This window comes from Leptodactylus fuscus, chromosome 5 (genome assembly GCF_031893055.1).
Source record: "Leptodactylus fuscus isolate aLepFus1 chromosome 5, aLepFus1.hap2, whole genome shotgun sequence".
Classification (NCBI taxonomy): Eukaryota; Metazoa; Chordata; class Amphibia; order Anura; family Leptodactylidae; genus Leptodactylus; species Leptodactylus fuscus.
In genome coordinates, this window is record NC_134269.1 from 139,840,921 (window position 1) to 139,867,298 (window position 26,378).

At 43.0% G+C, this 26,378-nt stretch overlaps 1 protein-coding gene and 1 non-coding gene across 8 annotated transcripts in view; both read left to right on the top strand.

The window, feature by feature from the left end:
* The first annotated feature begins 9,855 nt into the window (after positions 1-9,855).
* On the top strand, positions 9,856-10,013 carry LOC142205542 (U1 spliceosomal RNA). The gene has a single exon (XR_012716528.1). It is a non-coding gene; the product is annotated as a U1 spliceosomal RNA (small nuclear RNA).
* Positions 10,014-19,000: 8,987 nt separating this feature from the next.
* Positions 19,001-26,378, top strand: part of PPP1R12A (protein phosphatase 1 regulatory subunit 12A) — a 77,531-nt gene continuing 70,153 nt past the window's right edge. For 4 of the 7 annotated variants that reach the window (XM_075274321.1, XM_075274322.1, XM_075274318.1 and 1 more), the window contains exon 1: positions 19,003-19,469. In XM_075274321.1, coding sequence (XP_075130422.1) covers positions 19,233-19,469 — 237 coding nt within the window. In that variant the 5' untranslated portion in view covers positions 19,003-19,232. Of the gene's footprint in view, positions 19,470-26,378 lie in introns of all 7 variants that reach the window. The other 3 variants (XM_075274324.1, XM_075274320.1, XM_075274323.1) reach the window with 2 other exon arrangements.

The window sequence follows — 26,378 nt, forward strand, 5'->3', positions numbered from 1 at the left end:
TGGAAATCAAATTTATTAACCAATGGAGGCCTGGATTTGGAGTCACCCCCAAAATTAAAGTGGAAAAACACACTACAGGCTGATCCAACTTTGATGTTATGTCCTTAAAACATGTCAAAATGAGGCTCAGTAGTGTGCGTGGCTTCCACGTGCCTGTATGACCTCCCTACAATGCCTGAGCATGCTCCTGATGAGGTTGCGGATGGTCTCCTGAGGGATCTCCTCCCAAACCTGGACTAAAGCATCTGCCAACTTTGTACAAAACAAAGTATTCATTGATAATATTTCATTCATTCATTCATTCATTCATTCAGATCTAGGATGTGTTATTTGAGTTTTCCCTTTATTTTTTTGAGCAGTGTATATTAGATTACAGATGGATGACAGTGACAGTTGTGTAACAATTTGTTGTGAAATCAACATTTGACTATGGTTTTCTCATACTCCTGAGTTATGACAAATGATGTGATAAAGTGTATCGATCATCTCAGAAACATCTAAGAAGTCATAGTGCAGTGTTAGAAAAATTTTGATTTCGGGGTGGGAGTTGGGACAGGTGCTGAGACCCCACACATCTGCTTAAAATAAACACACACAATGCTCGCCTGTGCCTGGCTCTTGAGCGGGTATGGCCACATAGAAGGTATGTACACCCCTAACCTTGTCTATCTAAGGAGAGCCAAGGCCAGTCATAGCCAAAATGACAGCTTCATACACACAGAAAATGTGCTTAATGTTCAATTTTGAAAGCACTTATTCATTCATGAGCACAGATCACACTAATTCAAGAGTACACGTTTATTACAATATACATTTTCTGAGTCAGAGAGCTGCATTTTCATTTCATTTCATTTTCATTTCAGTGCCAGAAGATGACATAAGGAGTGAGAAGCAAAAGAAAAGAATATGGTACAAAGAGTGGCTGTTGCAGCAGGATACACAGTTGCACAATTTGCTATTGAAAGAGCTATGTCATGCAGAACACAGACTGCTGGAAAGAGTCAACAACTTTTCACAATCAATGACCGAAAAAAATCCAACAAGTCAGATCAAGTCCAAGACAGATTTTAAGGGTTGGAGGCTGTTATTGAACACAATCATTTGCTGAACAAAAAAAGGTCCAATCGACTAGCAAAAACTTCCAAAACCTACTGTTAAGGGGTTGAGAATCACTAGTGTATGGTCTGGTCACTAATAGATTAATACTAGAGATGAGCGAACACCGTTCGATCGAATATCAGGCTGTTTGAAGTATTCGTTCCCAATCGAATACCACGCGGCATACGCAGTAAAAAATTGTATCCCCTCCCAAGGGGTTCTTGTTAAGGTTTCATTAGAGTAAAATTTGGGTTTCTGTCCATCCAACTGGGGAGTAAAGAAGGTTTCCAGGTATTTTCCCACTTTGATAGAGGTTTTTTTGAGTGTAGAAAGTGTGTAGTTGATAGGCTGTGATGGTGGGGTAAAACTGTGACTTGGGCTTGTTAGATGCCCCCAGGCATGCTTCCCCTGCTTTCCCAGTTTCATTTTAGAGGTGTTGTCATCATTTCCTGGGGTGTCATAGTGGACTTGGTGACCCTCCTATAGTCTCCCATAGACTATAATAGGGTTCGATATTCGTTCGTATAGTCGAATATTGAGCGGCTATTCGAAACGAATATCGAATATTTTACTGTTCGCTCATCTCTAATTAATACATTTAAAGCTGGGCTTTGAAATATGACGAAAGTGTATTCGTGTATTCGTCACCAACCAATTTAAAGGGTTTTCCAGGATTTTGTGATACTGATCACCTTGGGATAGGTCATCATTGTTAGATTAGTTGGAGTCCAACATCAGGCACCTCTACTTTCAGCTGATGTGGCAGTTCCAGCGCCAGCAAAAATACTTTTTATAAAGCCTGAAGTAGACAGCTATGTACACTGTGCAGTGGTGAGACAGGTTAGTGGCAGCTGAGCTCAGCTCAGCCACTACAGACAGTGAAACTGCGTCTATCAGGTGATCAGTGTTGGTGCCATGTGTTGGACCCCACCGGTCTGATGTTGATAGGTCATCAATATTACAATTCTTTAAGGGTCATCAATATCAGATTCGTGGCTCACATTATTCTCAGAACCTGTTACACAAAGAATGTAGCAGGAAGCCGACAGTTGTGTTCTCTGCTTAGTGGCTAAATTGAAAAAATATTTTTGTACTGTGTTAGCCAGTGGATATGAAATATAAAAACTTGAGAGTCTTCAGTAGTTGATACCTTTTTCAATGGCTAACTAATAATGATGATGACAGATTACAAGCTTTCGGGATATCTCATATCCCTCCTCAGGTATAGTACCTGAGGAAGGGATCTGAGATATCCCGAAAACATGTAATTGGTCATCATTATTAGTTAGCCATTGAAAAGGGTATCAACTACTGAAGGCTCTCAAGTTTTTATATGGCTAAATTGTGTCATTGCAGTTTAGCTTCCATTCAAGCAAATGGACACTGATTTGCAGTTACCTGGTCTGGCCACTACACAGACAACTGAGCTGATTGCTTCCTACCCTCTGGTAAGCTGAAGTTAGAAGATTTATGATACACAGCCTTCCCCTGTCAGAAAGAGAAAATTAACCATTTTATGACAAAAACAGCATCTGGTTAGCAGCATATAGACAAGTACAGATTCTTTGGGGTAAATTTGAGCACAACAAAATGAGGGCATTATTACTATAGGTGGGGTACTGACAAGATGGGAATGATGGGAAGCTTGTGTACAAACATATTGTGAACAAGTTGTCATGGCAGAATGGGCCCATATAGAGGAGGAAAGGGGAACCTACATGCTGCTTAAAAAAAGGATGGGACGCAGTGGACGGTTATGAGCAGAGGTTGCGCAGGGATGCCCAAGCTGAGCTTTTGCACCAGGGCCGTGTTCCTTTAGTTATGGCCTTGGATATATGAAAAGTTGTTTTCTCATTGTGGGAGCCAGGTAACTAATTCTTTCTCTCCTCTCTTTTGTATCTCTGGGTCAGAGATCAATGCACAGAAGTCTCACAAGCTCCTATACACAAGCCCCCCTAGGGTCATTTATTGACCAAGAGGAGATGCAAAGGAAAGATGGCTATGAAAAGAGGTACTAATTCATCTACTTTCATAGCATATGAGTGTTTTGGGTTTTTTTTTAAAGAAAATGAAAATACTTTTTTAGTATTACTTTAGATCTTACATAAGGTTTTGTAAGTGTAAGCCGATGGCTGGTCAGATAATGGAGGGGGTGTACATCTCACCCAGACTACTCAGGTGGGTGAGATGAGAAAACTCCAAAAAGAATGTTTCTCAGCAGATAACTATTGTCTGCTGAGGAATATTTCAACGTTCCAGTTACTGGACTGGATTTTTAGGAATGGCAGGTAGGTTGGTAGTGGGACCTGTCATTCCACCCCCCTCCAGTCCACACTTTGGGGATGTTCCGGCAGCAACTCAGCTGCAGAGAGTCTGCTCATCAAGGGAGCTTAAGAAGTCAGCTCCAGTAGCAGACTTTAGGCAGAACTTGGCTGGAGAGCCAACAAAGAGGTCATATTTTTGGAGCTGTGTCCTGAATGATTCTACTGGCTATTGATTTCTGTTATTCTAGGTGAGGTAACCTATTCTTATGTTTAGTTAGAGCCTAGCCAGGCAGGTATTTATTTTTGTATTGTTTCCTTTTGTTGCTGCACTGTATTTTTGAGTGAAAATAAAACTCTACCTTTTTTTGGACTAAAGAAACTGGACTTGTGTGTCTATGCCACCCCACCTAGCAACCCCAGACCCTGATATAAAGTACACAGTCCCTGTATTTAAATACCTTTCAGTATTTGGGGATTTTTTTTTTTTTTTTTTATAGAAAAAACCCCCAACAAAGCAGTAGTGAATTTCACATTCCAGCAGTATCCAGTGCTGTAGGCACAATATCTAAGTATATATTGTAAGTCTTTGATCTTCTATATAAATTATACATAGCAAACTAAGAGACACAAATGAAAAATGGACAGGAAAAAAGTTACAGTAAGGAAGATAATTGATTATTGTGCAGATAAGTAGACATGCAAACAGTGAGACAAATGACAAAAATGATATTCTGGTGATGTGGCTTGCTTTGCTTACATGCAGAACAAGACTAGCATTCCAAACATTTAAACCATGCTACGATAGAAGATCTTCCCTGAGGGTAACCCGTGAGATCCTCAAATTACTTCCTGAATCTGCTCTATGACTAATGAAGTTCAGTTTCCAGGTAGCCAAGAGGTTGTTTGATTTATAAAGTCCATTTTGAAATATCCTATAGTGTCATTCTGAATTAAGTAGGCATTTCCATCTCAGTATTTGTGACTACTGTAAAATCTTAGGATATGCTATAAATGCCTTATGGATACAGGTTGCACCTCTGGGACCCAGATGTATCTTAAGAATGGGATCTGATCTATAATTGGAGAGTGGCCACACCAGTGCACTTGTTTCTATTCACTAGTAGAAGAATTATGGAAATAGCCAAAGTTGCCAGATCAGCTATTTTTATAACTTCTACATAAGTGCAACCCCTTCTCTTTAATAAATGTCTGTTATCTATTATCTGGAGAGGGTACAGAGAGCATCCATTGCTCTGGAGCAGTGGTCCCCAACCTTTTTTCCACCAGGGACCAGTTTCAGCAAGACAATTTTTCTATGGTCTGGTGGGGGCGGGATGGGGTGTGGTTGGGGCGGGGTTAAGCATGGGCGTGTATATTAGAATCATGTAATCATGTAAGTGTTCGTGTTGGATGTGTCTATGTTGGATTAAAAGTTAATTTTTAACTTACCTGGTCGAGCGGATCCACCTATCTTTTCTATATGCTTCTCTCATCAAGTGCCAGGATCGTGCACCCAGGAAATCTTAAATGGACTTTACAAGCTAATTGGAGGTGGTGAGCTATATGCTTATTTTTTTTTTTTCTTATTTATATATTAGAATCATGTACATATGAAAATACAAGAGAAAGTGCAAACTGACGGACACTGCAGGTTATGAAGATGGCTACTGTTGACAGACACTGTTATGAAGATGGATACTGATGATGGATATCACTCCTAATGCTGCTATTAACTTCACGACAGCTACATTACATGTCACAGGGACAAGTGACGTGTAATGTAGTTGCCCAAAGTTTGATAGGCGAGTGCGGGGTGGAGCCAAGACCAGCTGCATGTCCTGCATAGTACTAGAATCCCGGACATACAGCAGGTCCTGGCTCAACCCTGCACTTTGCTCACCTTATCCCTATGAGCAACAACCAAGTGTCAGTGTTGTGTAGCTGCTGACTCCTCGCCGCTGGCACGCGGATCGATGCAACATGCCCTGCGGCCCGTAACTGGTCTGCAGAATGGTGGTTGGGGACCCCTGCTCTGGAGGACCAAGCACAGTCATGTATTAGAGACTGACACTGTAATGCTTCATTTCTCCTGTGGTGGTGCTGTGGAGGAACTTGAAGACAGCAGTTCTTCTTAAAGGGATTCAGTCAGCAGGAAAAAAAAAATATCAAACTAATACCAGTACATTGTAGGATTGCTTCTACACTTTCCAAAGATGCCTTTCTTATTCTGCCATGCAGCTTTTCTTTTCATGAAAATCAGGATTTTATTCTTATGCTAAAAAGGGCTAATTTTTAACATAAAAACTGGACAAAATAGGTCTTTCAGGAGAGCTAAGGAGCCATATTTAAATTGGAATAGACAGAATGATAGAGAAGAAAATAGGATCTAGTTTTCATGGATCTTAAAGTATTTCTAAAAATAAGTACTTACAGGACAAATGAAAAAATGACCATATGAACAGAATGAGAGATGCTTATGGGACAAGCTATTCCATTTGGGCTTAGAGCTTCTATGTTTACTTTCAGAGCACAAATCTTTAAAGAGAAGCATGTATTCTACAGACATATAAATAAAGCCTAGGTTGTGAAATATACTGTATACTACAGGGACTGTCTAGTTTAGAAGGCTCATTTTCATATACCATCTTAGAGTATTCTGTACTACAGTAAGTACCCTATTATACGCACAGATACTCAGTGCTATCAACAGCAACTGGTTGTCCTAAGAACATACGTATCCAATAATAGCCATATCCAATAGTTATGCTGATCACTCAATGAAAACGTTTGCTCACTCACCGAGTGCTTGCATGCTTTTGGCATTGGAAAAAAACAAACCTTTTTTGCACCACATTGCTCTGTGTAATAAGAGCTGTGCTGCCACCAAACAGGAAAGTGTATGCTGAGTGGACATTTTTGCATTGGCTTCTGTAATAGGATGATGCAGAATGAGCATTGATTGGCTTATCAGCATTTATTAAAAGTAAACAAAAAAATCTGCATAACAATAGGATCCATAATAGGAGGTTTTTCTGTTCAAAACCTTATCTTTTCGGTGTAGTGGAGAGTATTTACAAAGAGCATGTCTCACTGTGAATGACATGCTCTGTCCTACAATACACAAAAATCCCATTGTGTAATTCTTAGTTTTACCAGTGGTGGCACTGCTAAAAATCAGACATTTACTACCAGGCTTTCTCAGAGATTATAATTGATTATTCAAGGTTTCAGTAGGGAGACCCTTAATGTTGAGGGACTCTTCTCACTAATAGGAATTATCTAAACCATACAATCCATTTAAAGGCCTGTTACCCCTCCCCTCAGGTGACTCCTTAGGTCTCTCTTTTCTTTGCCCAAGTGCGCTATAGCGCTACATTTCCTACTTTCTCCCCTGACCGAGGTTGATTTTTATATTTTTACCCCTTCCTTGTCCCCCCTATATTATATATGTGCTAGTTTTGGATATGTGTTGTTTTTGACATTCACTGACATCCTTTTATCAACTTATACCTGTATTTTGTTTGTTATGCTGTTCACAATGTTTTCTGTTGTTACTATGATTTAATAAATATCTTTGAAACTAAAGGGAGCCTGTTAGAACCCACCATATCATGTTAAGGTCCTCTGAATCAAACTATGTTGTCTCCTTGTACATCGGTGCCTCTGTTGCTCAGATATTGCTGTTTTTGTCAATATAAAAATTAGCTCTTTATTCTTTACACTTTATTAGGTGTTTCAATAAAAGTTAGCCACTTCCGGACCACCCATAGACTATATACATCTGGAAGGTTTTTGTCTACTTCTACAAGGATGTACCAGTAAGTCCAAGCGGAACTCAGCAGCTGCACGATTTTGTGTAACTTCAGCCGAAGCTCCCAGAGAGAAGGCAGGGATGAGCGCTATGGGCACTGCCATGTTTCGCTTCCCTCTGACCTGCGGTCCACCGGGATCAGCGTCCTAAGCTAACACGCAGGAGGCTGAATTCCTCCTGCAACTGGGGCTAAATGTACCAGCCCCTGTCACAGGGGAAATCAGCCTCCCCACAAAAAAAACCCCAAAAAACTGTGATAAGATGTCCCCAAAGGTCTATTGTGACCTTATGGGAACACAAGGTAAAAAAAAAAAAAAAAAAAAAAAAGAGAAAAGTAAAAAAAAAAAAGTAAATAAAATAATTAAAAATTAAATAATACGCCAATAAAACACCGTTGATAAAGGTTATAGCTGCACTCCCGATGACACCATACATAATAAAAATTACTGTAATGGAGAGAAAAAACTATTTTAGAACGTTTTTAGTAGCACTTTGTGTTATTAAAAAAAAATTAAAAGTGAAAAACACACGATTTCTCTCCTATTTTGTTTAGATTTTCCCAGATATATAAAAAAATTAAACACATGCAAAAGTAAAAACAACATAAAAATAATTCCCTATGTGTCACCGAAAAAAGACGCAGAAATTAGTTGAGTAACACATGCATACAAAAAACCTAAACTGTGTCTGGTCCTGGACCAGAAATTGGCCCAGTACTTAAGTGGTTAAAGGGTATCTGAGTTTGCATCAAAAGTTAAGTATGTGTTGGATATGTGTTGGACAGTATGTTCTCTAGGTGTAGAATCCTTCATACATGGGGGCCTATCAGTTTTTTCTGTTTTAATAACCCCATTATGGCTGCAGCACATTTTGTGTTTCTAAGGCAAGGGATGTGTACAATACAATACAGAGCAGCCTGCACCCTTCTCTTATCCATTAAAATTACTACTGGTAGTAATTGGTTTCTTCATATGTAATTCAGACCAACATAGCTGAGAAAAGTCCAACATAATATAGGAGATGCAGGGAGACTGGATTGCAAACAAGGGGATGATGCAGCTAAAAAGATTCCTGACGCAGAAAAAGAAATAGGACCACAGTAAAGAGAGGTGCTTGCAGTCTATGACTAACATCCCATTAGCAATAACACCAGCATCTATTCAGAAATCCAACAAACACGTAGATATAGGTGGCACTACTCAAATAGAGATATACATCTGTACGGGAGACAAAAAAACGCTAAATGTGGTGGTGCTCTAAGTCCAGAACAAAGTACAATATGAAAAAACAAAAAGGAAATGCTTGGCACTCACCAAAAGTTGCGTAAAAAGTTGTAAACTTTATTGAAGAACGTCCATACAAAGTTAAAAGCGGGAGGAGGCACGCTTGAAAAAGTATATTTTGTATACGAAACAGCTGTCGCTTGGTTCTTCAGCGTGCCTCCTCCCGCTTTTAACTTTGTATGGACGTTCTTCAATAAAGTTTACAACTTTTTACGCAACTTTTGGTGAGTGCCAAGCATTTCCTTTTTGTTTTTTGTATTCAGAAATAAATATACTCAGTATGACCTTGGAGAAATGTCTGTGCAGTGTAGAAGCTGATAAAGCTGTGTGAAGAAAGTCCTTCCCCTCCCTCCTGCACTCTTTATGAAAGAGGACCTTTCACCACTTCCAAACCCAACTCTTAACATCAATTAATAGGTACAACTATACCGATTCTGATACAGTTGGATTTTTGTCTCTAGTCCATACTGTTCCAAAACAATCAATGCTGATGTGCTATTTAGTCCTTGTAGTGTCAGAAGGGCAGTGTCAGGTGGGAGCAGGTAAGGGATGTGATTCTGAGCTCTGACACTAGCTGATTCTGATTGCAGCTCAGCAACATGACATCATAGGCCTGTACAGGAGAATTGGCAATTGGCTGCTTCATATAGCTAATCGCTGTGGATGCAGGATCCCCACTGATCTAATATTGATGACCTATTCTAAAGATAAGTCATCAATACTATGCCTCCGGAAAACCCATTTGCAAAGGTATATGTTCTTTACAGAGGTGTAACTTGAAGCTTCTGAGCCCCTGTGCAAAATCTGTAATGGGGCCCCATTCATACATTATATCATTTATAGTAGGATAGTGGTATATTTTATGTGGTGGTTCATAAAGCTATACCTTGCTCTTTCATTTCATTGTAAATATCATACCTGCATGCCTGAAATTTCTTCCTAGTGGCGATCTCCCTGTTTAGTGACTAAGCACCAAGAAAAGCAGTGGAATTGTTTGTCAGCATCATTTAAGCTCTTGGCATTCAAACCTCGTACTTGTTTACACATCATAGTAACTTGAGGCAGATGTGAACACTTTTGTCTTTTCCATCTATTCAGTGTGAGCTTTCTCAAACTGTCTTTTTGAATCAACTGAATATTCAACCTGGTCTGTAAAGTTTCATACACATAGACTTCTAACCTGCTCAGGTATGGCACTGTGGAGTTATTTGGTCCGTATTTTGACGTGAAATCTGCGTCAAAATCCGGGTTTAAAACAACGCCTCAAATTGTATTCAAAGGGAGTCGGTAATTTCCTTTTTCCATGAGCGGTATTTTACCACTCGCGGAAAAAAGGAGCAACCTGACCTATCTTAACGTGGAAACCGCTGCAGCGTCCGCGTCAAGACAATCCCTCTGAATACTTACCTGGCAGGGGAGATACCATGATCACTAAGGTGGTTCTCCCAGGGTGAGGCTCATCCATTGCACTCCGGGTGTGTGACCTCTGCGATTTCCCCAAATGCGGGAAACTCGACTGCATAATTTGTGATAGTGGGGGACTGCATTCGCGCTTTAAAAAAAAAAAAAAAAAAGACAATCCCTCTGGACTAGACCTATTCATTTGGGCCTAGTCCGAAGCGGAAAGGCGCGACTGTCGGAAGCCGCGACAGTCGCAGCTAACCGTGGCAGGTGCATTTTGGTCCGGATTCTGACGGGGCTTCCCGCATTAAAATCCGGACCAAATAACTACGTGTGAACTAGCCCTAAAGCAGCACTGCTTTTCTTGCTCAAGTAGAATGGGTGATGTCATAGCAATCAGAGGATCAACACTCACTATATGGGATTGGGGTGGGGGGGGGCGTATGGAGATAGCAGGGGTCTGAGTGGCAAAAGCAGTGATTCCAGAAAATTGAGGACCCACCACCAGTGCCACAATTGACTCATTGGCACATTAATTAAAATCTAATCAATATTTGATCTGTTAGGGTCTCACACACTGGATCTCTGCAGATTAGCTGCGGGACAACACAATTTCTGGTAATGACTACATCCCACGCCACTACAGTTTGTATGGCGAATCAGTAGCAAGGCTCACTCACCTAGGATAGGCCACCAATATTAGAAAGTGGATAACCCCCATTATTATGGGCAGCAGGCCCCAGCGCTGAAAATGCAATGGGGGCATCCCCACTGCTGCTCGAGAACACGAACTTGCGACGCCTCTATCTTTGTCTGGATCGTCCCCTTCTCTGTCGTCTTCCTCCTGCGTCACCTCCGACGCCTGGGCAGTTGGTTCTGCCAGTGAGACACTAGTAGAGCCGACTGCACATGCCGGCCGGCGGCCATTTTTGGGAGGCCGCTCTTGTAGTTCAATGCAGGAGCGGCCTCCCAAAAATGGCTGCCGGCAGGCATTCGCACTCGGCTCTGCTGGTGTCTCACTGGCAGAGCCAACTGCACAGGTGTCGGAGGTGACGCAGGAGGAAGACGACAGAGAAGGGGAGGATCCAGCTTTGCTGGTGACACGGTTTTGGATGTATTCTAAATTGAAGGCATACTGAACCAGCATGGCTACCACAGCATCTTGCAGCGGCATGCGATTCCATCCAGTTTGCGTTTAGTTGGACCATCATTTATTTTTCAACAGGACAATGACCCCAAACATACCTCCAGGCTGTGTAAGGGCTATTTGACCAAGAAGGAGAGTGATGGGGTGCTAAGCCAAATGACCTGGTCTCCACAGTCACCAAACCTGAACCCAATCGAGATGGTTTGGGGTGAGCTGGACCGCAGAGTGAAGGTAAAAGGGCCAACAAGTGCTAAGCATCTCTGGGAGCTCCTTCAAGACTGTTGAAAGACCATTTCAGGTGACTACCTCTTGAAGCTCATCAAGAGAATACCAAGAGTGTGCAAAGCAGGAATCAAAGCAAAAGGTGGCTACTTTGAAGAACCTAGAATATAAGACATATTTTCAGTTGTCTCACACTTTTTTGTTAAGTATATAATTCCACATGTGCTAATTCATAGTTTTGATGCCTTCAGTGTGAATCTACAATTTTCATAGTCATGAAAATACAGAAAACTCTTTGAATGAGGTGTGTCCAAAGTTTTGGTCTGTACTGTATATATAAAAAAAGCAAAGGTGACATTGACCAGCAAAGCAGCTGTAAAATAACATGGAGGAACAAAAAAAAAGGCAGAAAAACTTTACAATATGTATTCCACTTCTGATACTTTGGAGCTTAAAATAATATGGGATGGCAACCAACCAGGTGTTAACAGACTCCAAAGATGTGACAAACTTTTTCTTGGTATCAATGGTTTTTAGAATGATAGGGCCCTGACTCATTCCATATAACCCCTCTATGTTTCTTTATTGGGGCACTCCCATCCCTTTATGAGGTGGAGGTTGAAATGTTCTTTCTTTGCCAGGGAACGAAAGATTGTGAATGACAATCTGTTTTCCCTTAGCCCAAACAGCAGCACAACTGGGGTATTCCTGCCCCTATAAGCTGTTAGGACAGGTGGAATATTTAATTACCTAACAGCTTTGACCCCTATAAGAGGCCGGAAGACCAACTCCCCTTTGTGTTAGTAACAAGTAAAGTTTGACGTATATTTACAGAAGTAATATGACATAGTACATGTAATAGTACAAATACAGCATAGGGAGGGAGCCTTGTGCTGCTGTTTGGGCTAAGGGAAAACAGATTGTCATTCACAATCTTTCGTTCTCCCTACGCCCAACAGCAGCATAACTGGGGATTTAGCAAGTATCGCTTTACCATAGGGCGGGTGATCCTGGCAAGCTGACGCCAGTACCGAGTGTCCAAATGCTATGGACTCCCTTGTTCGCCACTCAAGTCTATAATGTTTGGCGAAAGTTAGCTGAGAACTCCAAGAAGCTGCTGCACATATCTGCTCCAAAGAAAGAGAACGTCTCTCGGCCCACGATGTTGCTACCGCTCGGGTAGCATGGGGACGGATAAGGTCTGGCACTGGGAGATCCTGAGCACGTAAGGAGCAGATAATGGCTTCTCTAATCCATCTTGATAGAATCCACAAGAAGAAAAAAAGTTACCTGGCGCCCGTATATAAAAAAACCCAGAAGGGGGCTGAAGATAAACAGTTGCAGCTCTTACCCGGACACCAACCAGTGAGGTGGTGGAGGTTAATGAACAAGAAAATGAAAAATAAAAACCCGGGATATCTATAGAGCGCTACTGTGTGACAGTAAAACAGAAGCCAATTGCATGCAAAAATAAAACCAAATAATTGAGTCTTTATTGATTCCAATTGACAGTAGAAAAATAGGCAAAATGTAGGCTACGCGTTTCGACGCCGAACGGGCATCTTCCTCAGGCCACTAAAACAATAGTAGTAGAAAATACACAGATCAGCAGATTGCCAAAACTTAAAAATATTACAAATATAGAAACAGTCTATGGCATGTTCAAAGCAGGAAACAAGTTGTAATGTCACAAACATGTTATATACAAAGTTAAAAACTGAGACAGTAGTCTTATCTTATATTTAGTCAATCAAAGGTTCACATGTAGGGTAAATCTATAATAAGTTATATCAGAGGATGTTACTCACAGATGTCCTGAACTGTCAGAGCACAGGAATCAGCTAACCTGCTGATTCCTATGCTCTGACAGTTCAGGACATCTGTGAGTAACATCCTCTGATATAACTTATTACAGATTTACCCTACATGTGAACCTTTGATTGACTAAATATAAGATAAGACTACTGTCTCAGTTTTTAACTTTGTATATAACATGTTTGTGACATTACAACTTGTTTCCTGCTTTGAACATGCCATAGACTGTTTCTATATTTGTAATATTTTTAAGTTTTGGCAATCTGCTGATCTGTGTTTTTTTTACTACTATTGTTTTAGTGGCCTGAGGAAGACGCCCGTTCGGCGTCGAAACGCGTAGCCTACATTTTGCCTGTTTTTCTACTGTCAATTGGAATCAATAAAGACTCAATTATTTGGTTTTATTTTTGCATGCAATTGGCTTCTGTTTTACTGTCACACAGTAGCGCTCTATAGATATCCCGGGTTTTTATTTTTCATTTTCTTGTCCATCTTGATAGAGTTGGTTTGGATGCTTTGGTACCTTTAGTGTGGCCAAACACGTTGATCAGCAAATTCTCCGATTTCCGAAAGGACGCAGTATGCTCTAGATCAGGGGTCGGCAACCCCTGGCACGCGTGCCAAGACTGGCACGCGAGGCATATTTTGCTGGCATGGCAGCCAGCCTGCAACTTTCATAGAAATTGAGAGAGAGAGCGCGTCCCTTCAGTGCTCTGCTATAGAGCTGAGGACACGCCCCCTTCTCTCCCTGCCCACCAATCAGAGGTGAGCCTCTCACTGCACAGGATAAGGGCTCCCTGGACCTGCTGCTACATGTGAGGAGGAGCTCCTGCCATCTGCAGCCCTGAGGAGAGAGAGGAAGCTCCGGGAGCAAAGTGAAAGTAAAAACACCAGGTACGTGTGTTACTAACTATTCTCATTAATGTCAGGCATTTGGGGTTATTACTTTAGTGTTAGTAACTCCATGTGCCTCACATTAATAGCAGTTAACCCCATCATGTCCCTCACATTAACCCTGTGTGGCTCACATAAGGGTTACTGATGTGTGAGACATATGGAGGTACTAATAAAGGACCTATATAATGAAGATATTCACTTATTACCTCCATATGTCTCACATATCAGTGTCCCTTATGTAAAGCACACAGGGGGTTAATGTGAAGGACATGATGGGGTTAACTGCTATTAATATGAGGCACATTGAGTTAACCTGTAATGCACATGACCAGACTCTATCTACAACTGTGGATAAAAGTACAGACCTATATATTTCAATTGACCCATATATACAGCCATTATTTTTGTGGCTGTGTATCTGGGCCAAATTGAAGAGCTGAAAACTATTGAGCAGGTCCTATATGTGTCCTATACATCCCCTATATCTGTCCTATACATCCCCTATATGTGTCCTATACATCCCCTATATCTGTCCTATACGTCCCCTATATCTGCCCTATACATCCCCTATATCTGCCCTATACATCCCCTATATCTGTCCTATACATCCCCTATATGTGTCCTATACATCCCCTATATCTGCCCTATACATCCCCTATATCTGTCCTATACATCCCCTATATCTGCCCTATACATCCCCTATATCTGTCCTATACGTACCCTATATCTGTCCTATACATCACCTATATCTGTCTGAATTTGCAGCCCTGTCAATTCATTTTTAACATATAGGTCAGTGAAAACCACATCCATGCCATTTGTATGCAGGAGGCGTAAGGCTGAGGCCCCACATTGCAGAAATGCAGCATTTTTGTTGCAGATTTTCATGCGGTTTATTTCAACCAAAGCTAAAAATGGCTACAGAAGGAATGGGAAATATATAGGAAGCTTCTTATACGTTTCCCTTCTGCTTAATCTACTCCTGGCTCAGGCTCAGAAAAACACAGCAAAATATCTAACAAATAAAGCTGTGTTCCAACAACGCGGGGGCCTTAGGCTAAAGCCCCACGTTGCAGAAACAGCTTTTTTTCGTTGCAGATTTTGCAGGTTTTTTTTTTTAGCCGAAGCCAGGAGTAGATTGAGCAGGAGGGAGACATATAAGAAGCTTCCTATATATTTCCCATTCGTTTTCTAGCCATTCTTGGCTTTGACGTAAAAAAAAAAAACGCAGCTAAATCTGCAATAAAAAAGCTGCATTTTTGTAATGTGGGGCCTCAGCCTTAGTGTGATTCTATTGGGTGGTGACACTGTAACTAGATGCAATTAAAGCCAAATCCAGTTCCTGAGCACCAGTGCGGCCACTTTGTTGAAAGTGTGACACCCATTAATTCCTGGCTGGGGTTTTGCTGTTACTGCACCGCCAGGAACTAAAAGTGACAAATTAATCTGCGTTTCACTTAGGGAGCGTTCACACTACCGTCTGTGTCCGTCAGACAATGTCCGCTGCTAATGTCTGTTCAAAATCTTGTGTGGACATTAGCAGCGGACACTAGCTGTGTCTGTGACATTTTGCATTGATTTAAATGGACATTGGGTGCGTTCGTTTACTGTTCGTGGGTGTCCTTAAGTGTCCGTTCCCAAAGATGTCCGACTTTTCAAGCGGACAGAAAAACCTACATGTCGGGTTTTGCTGTCCGCTTGAAAAGTCGGACATCTTTGAGAACGGACACTTAAGGACACCCACAGACAGTAAAAGAACGCACCCGATGTCCATTTAAATCAATGCAAAATGTCACAGACACAGCTAGTGTCCGATGCTAATGTCCGTGCAAGATTTTGAACGGACATTAGCAGCGGACACCGACGGTAGTGTGAACGCTCCCTTACAGAAAACTGAAGTTACTAACGGCCAAGGACTGGATGGAGCATACAGGTACATTGTGTGTCAGAGCTTTACAGGTATGACCTTACACTGCTCCCAGTCACATACATTACCACTAATTGTGGGTTACACATGTACTTACATTGCTTCTAAAGGAAAAGCACATGTGTACCCAGGCAAATAGTGGTAAGCGCATGTGGCTGGGAGCGCAGTATGACAGCACCCCTATGTTGTGGTTTGTGCTATATGACTTTAGTGTAGGTGTCGTCAGCTTTACAATTATTGCTCGGCACTCCGAGGACCTCATCTTTGATTTTTTAATTTAAATCGGCACGCCGAACAAAAAAGGTTGCCTACCCCTGCTCTAGATAAATCTGTAAAGCTCTCACCAGGTCCAACTTGTGCATCCTCTCCTCCCACTCCGAGGTGGGAGAGGGAAAAAAGGCTGGTAAGACAATTGCCTGGTTGATATTTTGAGGAGTGGGTACCTTTGGCAAGAATCCTGGGACGAACCTCAGTTGTACTCTGTCTGGAAAGAAGGTTATGAATGGATCAGAGGCCGCTAAGGCCTGAAGTTCACCGACTCTCTTGGCGGAGGTTATTGCCAACAGGAAAGTTATCTTGTATGCTATGTACTTCAAGTCCACCTCAGATAGGGGCTCGAAGGGGGGCGCACAGAGCCCATGTAAAACTGCGGCCAGGTCCCAACTAGGGACAGGCGGCTGCACTTGAGGACGAAGTCTAGTAGCCACTCTTAAAAATTGCTTAATCAGAGGATCTAGTGCTAACCTGGTCTCCAGGAGAGCGGACAGAGCTGAGACTTGGACTTTCAAGGTAGCAGGTGCTAGCCCCTTCTCCAGGCCATCTTGTAGGAACTCCAAGACTGCATTCCTATTAGGGTCGCGCTGGTTACTTGAACACCAGTTCTGGAAAATTCGGGCGACCCTCTGGTAGCTCTGGTTAGTTGACGCCGCTCTTGAGTGCCCCAAAGTTCTTAGCACTCCCTGGGATAATCCTCTTTCTCCAGCTAAAGGCTGGCTGACCTCCAGGCAGTGAGGTTGAATCTGTTCAGGCCTTGATAGGGCCGACTGTTCCGGATTACCAGATTTTGCACTGGTGGAAGCCTCCAGGTGTTCCTCCGCCCCATGGGAGTGAAGACAGTGAACCATGCCCTTTTTGACCAGAATGGCGTGCTCCTTGCCAAGCTCTGGTCCTGCCTGAGTTTCGTCAATACCTTCTGAATCCTCCATAGAGGAGGGTAAATGCTCTTCCGTTTGAACCTCCCAGGTATTGACAGGGCATACAGCGCCAGACGATTGTCTTCCCGGACTGGGGAGCAGCGTTCCTCTATTGCGGCGCTGTTTGAGGTGGCCATCAGATCCACCTCGGGGAGACCTCATCTTTTGGTAAGATAGTGGAAAGCACCCTGGTTTGGGATGACCTGGTTGAGGTCACCCGTACTCTGGTGAGTTAGTCCCACAGACTGTCTAAGTAACCTGGAATTTGAACCGCCAGCAGCTGGGAGAGTTATGGATCCGAGTAGATGAGGATCCTGGTGGCGCCCCGTAAGGTGGGGAAGGCTCTGATCTTCCTTCCGTGAAGTCTGTAGTAGGCTGTGATCAGGTTGTCCATCCCGATCCTGTTACTCCGCTCCTCCGCCCCCGAAATAGAAGCATCGCTCCTGCCGCTACTGGCTTCATGCAGGGCAGAAGCATAGCAATGTTGCTGGCATCTGTGCTGGCGTCTAACCCTCCCCGGCATCCGCCTCTCTATTACAGCGGATGCCGGGTCTGTATTGGCGGCCCCTTTTCCCCAAAGGGTAAACTACCCCCCCCTCCAGGCTCGCTCCTGTGCACATAGCCCCTCCTCCCTCAGAGCAGCAGATACATCACTTGACTTATGACCAGATAAGTCAAGGGATGTGTCCCAAAAAAATGAATAAAGTAAGATAGTGGACAAACAAAGCAGTTTTGCTGAAGCAATGTATTTAGGAAAAGTCTTACATTCACATTAGCAAACAGTATAGATAGGATCCTTGTGATGGGACAACCCCTTTAAGCCTTACATTTTGGCACACCTTAGAAGTTGCATTCAGTGAAGTTGTCCTGTGTTAGGAGTTGACCTAGTAAAATAATCACCTTATATGGTATCTCTTTTGATAGCGGACCTGTCTTCATGCAATCATTGTGGGTCACTTTTTTTTCCTGGAGACCCCTGGGCTTAGACAGATGGGCCTTGTTATGCCACAATTATCTTTCTACATCTACGGAATACGGGGTCTCCTGCACTCTCAGACTTGGGTGCCCTGTTACACTTACTCCTAATGCCTGGTGTCATTTAGACCGAAAGCACAGCCTAATAAACTGACTGACGGAAAATGACAGGCAGGTGTTTTTTGATTTTTCACCTTCCATGGCCTCCAGGAAATAACGCTGTATTTACTGGACAAGCTCTTTATCTCACTGGATCCATTCTAACCGCCATTTTGTGAATGAGCTGTGTTACGGCCTGGTTCACATCTGCATTTGGTATTCCGTTTGGGGGGTTCTCCTTGCAGGACTTTTTTCTCCACCGATTTTAAGCGGGACTTGGGACGGAGTCTGGTACAGAGACTGAACCGCTAGTGTGAGCCTAGCATCAGACACAGTGGTGTGAATATACCCTTACATTGCACTCCCCTAGGTTCAGTCATGATATCTATTGTTTTGGAAGAATAGAGCTGCAAGCTGCAATATACTTCCTGTTAAATAGGAACTGAATCTGTCTCTGTGCACACAGTCGTATACAGCAGCACCTTTACTAAACTGTACTGACTACGACATAGACAACCATATGTGTAATGTGGCGCTCTCTAACTGCCCGTGCACCCTAGAAGTAGACATTGTATCACACTAGTAGGACCAGCCCACCAAGCGCTAGCAGCTTGTATGTGACAAGGCAGTGACGAGGGCTCTCCTATCAGAGGATCAGCTGGCCGCCCGCCCGCAGCGCAACCTCTGCCTCTTACTACAAGTAACAACTCATCCACATCCAAACAAGGTAGCGATGACGTCAGCGAAACAGCAGCCAATGGCAGCCCCCGTATGCACCGTCAGCCCTTCCTCTCTTCGAAGGCGGTGGCGGTGAGCAGTTCTGCCAGGAGCTATATGTCCTGACATCGGCTTCTCTCGCGAGAATATGCAAATTAGCGTTGCGGGCGCGCGTTGTGTGTGCGCAGCCGGTCGGGGCCTGCAGACGTCTGTGTGTCAGTGAGAGAGGAGTTGGGTGTGGGCCCCGGACTCGGCCAAGACTCGGGGGCTGCTGTGGAGAGCGCCCTCGGAGCCCTCCTGTTGGAAAACCTCGCAGAAGAGTAGAGAAGGAGAGCGGCATCCAGTCAGGAAGGAAAGGACCCGGGGCTGGGAGGGGGGAGGGAATGAAGATGGCGGACGCTAAACAGAAGAGGAATGAGCAGCTCAAGCGCTGGATCGGCTCAGAGACTGACCTAGAGCCGCACGTCATCAAACGGAAGAAGACCAAGGTGAAGTTCGACGATGGCGCCGTGTTCCTGGCCGCCTGCTCCAGCGGTGACAGCGAGGAGGTGCTCAAGTTACTGGACCGGGGGGCTGACATCAACTACGCCAATGTGGACGGGCTCACAGCTCTGCACCAGGTACCCGTCACTGCCTGCCCTGGGGTGCACCACCTCCTCCCCGATACTGCCGGCCCCCCCACAGTGTAGCAGGGACCTGGCCTGGTGTAGGCCCCATACTGAGCCTGCTTATGTCTGGAGGTGTGGGGAATGTATCCTGTGACTTACCTGGGCTGGTGACTTGTCAGCCCTCCTAGAGGTGTGCTGTGTTTACCCTCGTGCTTGTGACTGCCCAGGTCACCGGCTGTCTGATATATGACCTGTAACAGGTACAGCTGTAACAATCTTATGAAAGTCACATTGGTTCCCCATCACTTGTCAGCAGTAAGAGCTGAACAGTTTTCATAGATCAGAGGCTGCATGGCATATTGGTGGCACTATCCTTGTACCCAGTGCCAGCTGCTGAGTGGAGGTCACTGACCATTGTAGATCTGGAGATGCCTGCACAGATCCCTGCTGGAGTCTTTGTCAGCTTCTTGGTGTTGACAGCTCACTAAAAAGAATTGCTAGTAGGTACATGGACATCTCTACTATTATGGGACGCTTTGAGTGTGTTCTTGTACAGGTTTCTTTTCCCCAGTTTCTTAGGTATATTTTTTTTTTTTGTGGGGAAGCTTGGTGATGGCTCACACTGGGTTTATCACCCAGCTTTCCTATAGATATGTATGATAGACTTGTCTTCTCATGCAGTGATATCTTTTCTGCTTCGTATTCAGTCCTGCCATTCAGGAGTATTGATGACAGTCCCTGTGAACACTGTACTGTTTCCTGCTATCACCCTAGAGAAGGAAGAAACTCATGTAACTAAGAAACAGTGAAATAGAATTGTCAGCTCAGCCGAAAGGTTCATATGTGACAATTTTAGACTGCAAGACTAAAAGATCACATAAGCTCACCATGTAGAATTCACATGAGGTAACACTGCCTAACCACAATGAAATGGCCTGAAATGTCTATTAGCAGTTGGTAGAAAGTGTTGGTGGTGGAGTTTCCTTAGTATGATGGCTTTGTGTATGTTTGTGGCCGGCAGATCGGAATCTCTGTGTTGGCCAAATAAGGGCAGGTTAGCAATGGGAGATAACGCATGAGGTGCTCAGCACTGGGCAGGCTCGGGTTGCACCACACAGCTTTGTGTACAGCTGCTTAGCTAGGATTGGACTTGCACAAATGGAAGGAATCTGAGATTTCAGTCAAGGTCAATATAGTGTTTTACTGTACATCTAAATGTGTAGCGTTTAGCTGCAGGGTCTTCTGTGTGTTTACATTCCCAGTAATAGTGCTCTGCAGAAATAGGACTTCACATTTGACATTCTCCTTCCTTTTCCCACTTTATTCTTTTTCAGAATTGGAAAGTGGGTTTTACAGTGTCTGTTCGATCCCTGGATTCCACTGTATAGTAGGCCTATAGTGGCAATCTACAAGTAGTCAGCAGCCACAGTTTTATTGCTGTTTTCAGCACTGAAACTGCAAAAAGAAAAGCCATATTGCTGCTCTGCAGTGCTGTGAGATTTCTTCAAATGACAGTTTCTTTTGGAGAAAGAACTGGGCATGAAATAAGGTTTGCTGCCTCCCTCTGACATGAATAGCGCTCTAAAATCATTGTGTGAAATTGCCATGTGAGAACAGCAAACAGATCTTGGCACACAGATGCTGTGATCTATTTGTTTATCATGGACTCTATAAATATAATAAATGAGACCAAGTTGCAAAAATGGACAGGAATAGGATTTGCTCCATCTTTTGTGCCTTGATCCTACATTGATACATAAAAAATTAATCTGTGTGGATGGGTCTTTATACTGTCCATGGAAAATAAATACAGTCATGAGCATGAGGTGTTAAGCCATGGCGAAATCTGCTCCTCATTTGGCAGTGGATTGTTCCCCAAAAGTAAGCGTCCTGCTCAATCTTGCCACAGAATCAGACTCGAGAATTCCCACTGACTGGGCTCATTCATTTTGGCGGTGAGAAGCCGCGGTGGAATAACAGTGATCTGCATCTGCCACGGGGAAAATGAAGAGGTATTCAAGACAGATGTTGGCCTCAAATTTCTCTTCATTTTCCGTATTAGGCTGGTCTTACACGACCGTAGTTTAAGTCCGCAATTGAGGGTTTTCAATTGTGGACCATTTGCGGACACATTATACTCAGTGCAGCCTCTTACACCACCGGATATTTTATCCGTGTTGTGCCAGGCTGCAACCAAGGTCCGCACTTTTTAGAGCATGTCCGTAATGGCCGCAATTCACGGCACTGCACGGACTCGCCCATAGAACTCTATGGGCGAGTGCGGCAGCTCACGGACATCTGCGGAGTGTAAGTTGATGATCAGCAACTTGTGGACCGCAAAGGCATTACGGTCGTGTAAGACCAGCCTTATTGTACATTTTGCTGCTTACTAACACACGGTCACTTTCTGATTATAATATTATAGTGCAGTTACATGATATTACATAGTTCACTGCTTTTTATGGATTGTAAATTTCCTGAAAAACTGAAGAAACTACTGGAACCGTCACTAACCTTTCCACAGTGAATTCCGAAAGTTGTTGGGAGACCATAGTAAGCAGATGGGGGGTGAACTGTGTGGTGCCAAACTGTGTTTAATAGGTTTACTTACACACACACACACACACACACATATATATATATATATATATATATATATATATATATATATATATATATATATATATGACTAACAATAATCGTCACTTTAACCTTACCAGTCCCTTGTTCACTGGACTCCAGTGATCACATGTCAACCTTCTACATGGCTGGACCCCAGTAAGCAGAGACTGGCAGGGGATTATTGCTGCTTTTTGTTATTTAATGCTATTGTGACTCATTTGTTTGCTAATTATTTATTGGACAGGGGGCAGGTGTAAAGGAGTGTCCCCATGTATATGCAGGGATAATAATACAGGACTTTACATTCTTCCCATGTTAGTGTGGTGTTTCCTCTTAGACATACTGATAGGGAATTCAGATGAATATGGGACAATGTTTGATGGCAATGTCTGTGAAACCTATAAGTAAGTGAAATTAAATAATTTTGTGATGTAATGTATAGGTGGGCAAAGAGGATTTACTTGCCCCTACCAGGAATTTACCCAGAAGAGCAGGCCATGTTTGGGGATAAGCATTCTGGCAGCTGCACACCAATGATATGACAACGCTTTTGCAGCAGGAGTGACTGGCTTGGCTTCCTGTCTTCAGATCATGTCATATGGTTGCCTGTAGCTTTGGCTTTATCCAGCTCCACGCCAAAGAAAAGTTGTCTCAAAATTGATGGAAGCTGTCACTATGGGCAGCCTGCCACATGTCTGTAGCTTGCTGCATGTTTGCTTACGAAGCGCTAAAATGACATTCCTTGCTATTCTATCAAACATGGAGGGCACTGCTATATTAAGCTGCAGCAAAGGGCTAGAGTATTGTATTTGCTTTGCTTTCATCCGGAAGTTTTTCAATTAGAACACAGTTTTGTTTGTGTAGGTTAGATACAGCTATATAGAGTCTTTGTTCTGATTTGACTAATACAGTATGCACTTGTTGTAAAGGCTCTTTACAATACAGTAGTTTTGGGCTATGTTCACACTACAGTGATTTGAGTCCGTTGCTCTCATCCTCCGTAGTATGACCACAGTGGACATTAGCGGTAGGGGAGTACTGGACACGGATAAACCCGCCCTCCCCCCAAATATGTGTCTGTTCCCATTGACTCTAATGTAAACAACATGACAGATGCTGTCTTCCATTATATTTGTTTACTTTTACAACAGAAGAAAAATTCCAGCACGCAGTTCTCTTCTGTCAGAAAAAGTAAAAAATATGACGGAATATCTTGCTTTTTTTCTTTTTGTTTTTAACTTTACATGGGGGTGAGTTCAGTGAATCTTTTGGATGAGAGCCATGGACATTACTTAACGGTACTGTGAGCCTAGTGTTACATTGTTTGTTTCTTGCCAAAATCTTCCTGTGTTTTAATGAAGTTTAAAGGGGTTGTCAAGGATAACCACTTTTTTTGCACGGAGATCTGGTAAGATTTTTTTTTTTTTTAAAAAAAGAGAAATACCAAACATACTCCCCAGTCCCCGATGCTGTGGTGTCTCCCCCAGTGAGCCAGTCCTCCTTCTCGGGAGTCTTGTGTTGCCAGAATTCCCCACCACATGTGATCACTGAGGCCAAACAGTGGCTACAGTAAGGGGGCATTCACACGTAGGAAGTTGGCGCTGATTCTGGCACGATAACTTGCGACTGAATCAGCGCTGAAAAAAAGACTCCCATTGACTTCAATGGGTTCAGTTCACCACGCGGAACCCATTGAACTCAATTGGACAAAAAGCCTCCCATTGATTTCAATGGGTTCCATGTAGAAAATGGAACCCATTGAAGTCAATGGAAGTCTTTTTTTTTTTTTTTTTTTTTTTTTCAAGCGCTGATTCTGTCACGAGTTATCGTGCCAGAATCAGCGCCATCTTCCTCTGTGTGAATGCCCCCTACAGGACATGACACTTTATTTAGGCTGAATGTCCTCAGTCGTCACATATGGTGGGGACTTCTGGCAAAACAAGACTCCTGAGAAGGTCTGGATCAGGGTGGGAGACCCCACAGCATCGGGGACACAGAGCTGCAGAATATGTTGCTATATAAATAAAATGTATCATTATTATATGAGAACAGAAAGCTGCATAACTTTTCAATATACAAATTCAATTGATCTGGCTGGTTTTATATATATATATATATATATATATATATATATATATATATATATATATATATATATATAATCTCCATACATCAACATATCTTGGTGTGTACATTTATTTATTTTTTTTTCACGCAGTAGAGGTAAGGTACTCTTTGCTTTTGGATTGTAGGAGTATGTTCCTATGTTGGTGGCATTTAGAACTGTGGTTTACTAAGGGCTTGTTCACATCTGCGCCCAGGACTCCGTTCTGCAGGTTTCTGTTTCCTGCACAAAACTGGGGCAGGAGACGGAAACCTGCCGGCATCTTTCAAACCCATTCATTTGAATGGGCTTGAAAAATGTCCGGCCGTGAGCGCCGGTGAGTGTTTTATGCTCTCTGCGGCGAAACCGGTTTTTTTAACCGGACACAGAGTCAGACATGCAGTACTCTGTGTCCAGTTTAAAAAAAAAAAAAAAAAACGGTTTTGCTGCCGAGAGCATAAAACGCTCACCAGCGCTCACGGCCGGACTCTGCATGACAGGTTTCCGTCTTCTGCCGGCAGAAGACGGAAACCTAATACGGAGTGCTGAAACGCTGGTGTGAACCCAGCGTAACCTGGTGCATAACTTGCAGGCAGGTCGACTCATAGGGGGTTCTGATAGTCAGGTCACTAACAAAAAACAAAGGAACTTTAGAGTAGTACATTTACATCATTACATTAAAGAGTGTCTGTCACCAGAACCCAGCCTTGCAGGTACGTAGGTTAGGATCACCTGAACTAAACACTTTCCTCTAATGAACTGGTGCCTCTAATGATGGTTTTCCCCTTCTGAGTCTGAGCCTCAATTGGTTGGAGAGATTGCTGTTTTAGTCAATATGCAACTGAGCTCTTTGGGGCAGTAAGGGCGTCTCAGTTGCTCCTAAGAGGCAAGAGACAACACCTTATTGCTCTGTAGAGTTCATTTAAATATTATCAAAAACCACAATCTCTACAACTAAGGCTGGTCTTACACAACCGTAATGCTTTTACGCTCCGCAAGTTGCTGATCAGCAACATAGACTCCGCAGATGCCCGTAAACTGCCGCACTCGCCCATAGAGTTCTATGGGCGAGTCCGTGCAGTGCCGTGAATTACAGCTATTACGGACATGTTCTATAAAGTACGGACATGTTCTATAAAGTGCGGACCTCGGTTGTGGCCCGGCACACCACAGATAAAATATCCGGTGGTGTAAGAGGCCGCATTGAATATAATGTGTCTGCAATTTAAAACCCTCAATTGCGGACCATTTGCGGTCTTAAACTACGGTCGTGTAAGACCAGCCTAACAGGCACAGATTCACAAGGGGTTCTGGTGACACTCCCTTAAAGTGAATCTGTCATCAGTTTCCTAGGAGCATCTATGACTTGTTTTTATTAGAACTGAGGTAGCACACAACCATGTGTGTCCAATTGCAGCGCCCCTGGCCATGAAGCACCCATATGTTCACAGCCTGTTGCTATTAAGTTTTAGTTACTGAATAAGCATTGTCTGATCTAACATTATGGTGCATTTAATAACTGGCAATCCATGGAATAAGTTACAATAACCCATCTGATAAAGCTCTCCCTTGATCTATAGTCTATCCTTTCCTGACTTCTCTTGATGGATACTTACCTATCTTTCATTTGGCATGTAAAGCAGATCTAGAAACAAAAATGGCAGGTGCTTCCTCTGATAGAACCTCTTGATATAGAGGAAATTGCACAATAAAAAATCCAAAATACACTTTTTGCACACTTTTGTACATTGTGTATACACACAACATATAGTCCTTTATTATCACTAGGGTGCTGCAGTCACTAGAAAACCATTCAATCTGGAAACAATGAGGTGAAAAGATGGAAGATTATAGGAAAGACCAGGATACAGAGCTTCTACCTGGATATAGAATAAGGCTACATGTATACAAATGTGCTGGGCCAGTGGTATAACTGCACATGGATGATATGTCTGCCTTTGCGGACCCATTCATTTAATTCAGGAATCCCAGTCTTCAGAGCGAACAACTATAGGACCTGTCTTGAGTTTTGCACCAGGCTCACAGCCTCGTACACTTGTAATAATACATAGACATGTGTATGAGATCATAGAAAATAATGGATCAGTGTGCTACCCGTGAAAAAAAAAATGGCTAACACACTGACAAATACAAGGTCATGGAGCCAAATGTTTCAGTTTACCTCAATCTTTTAG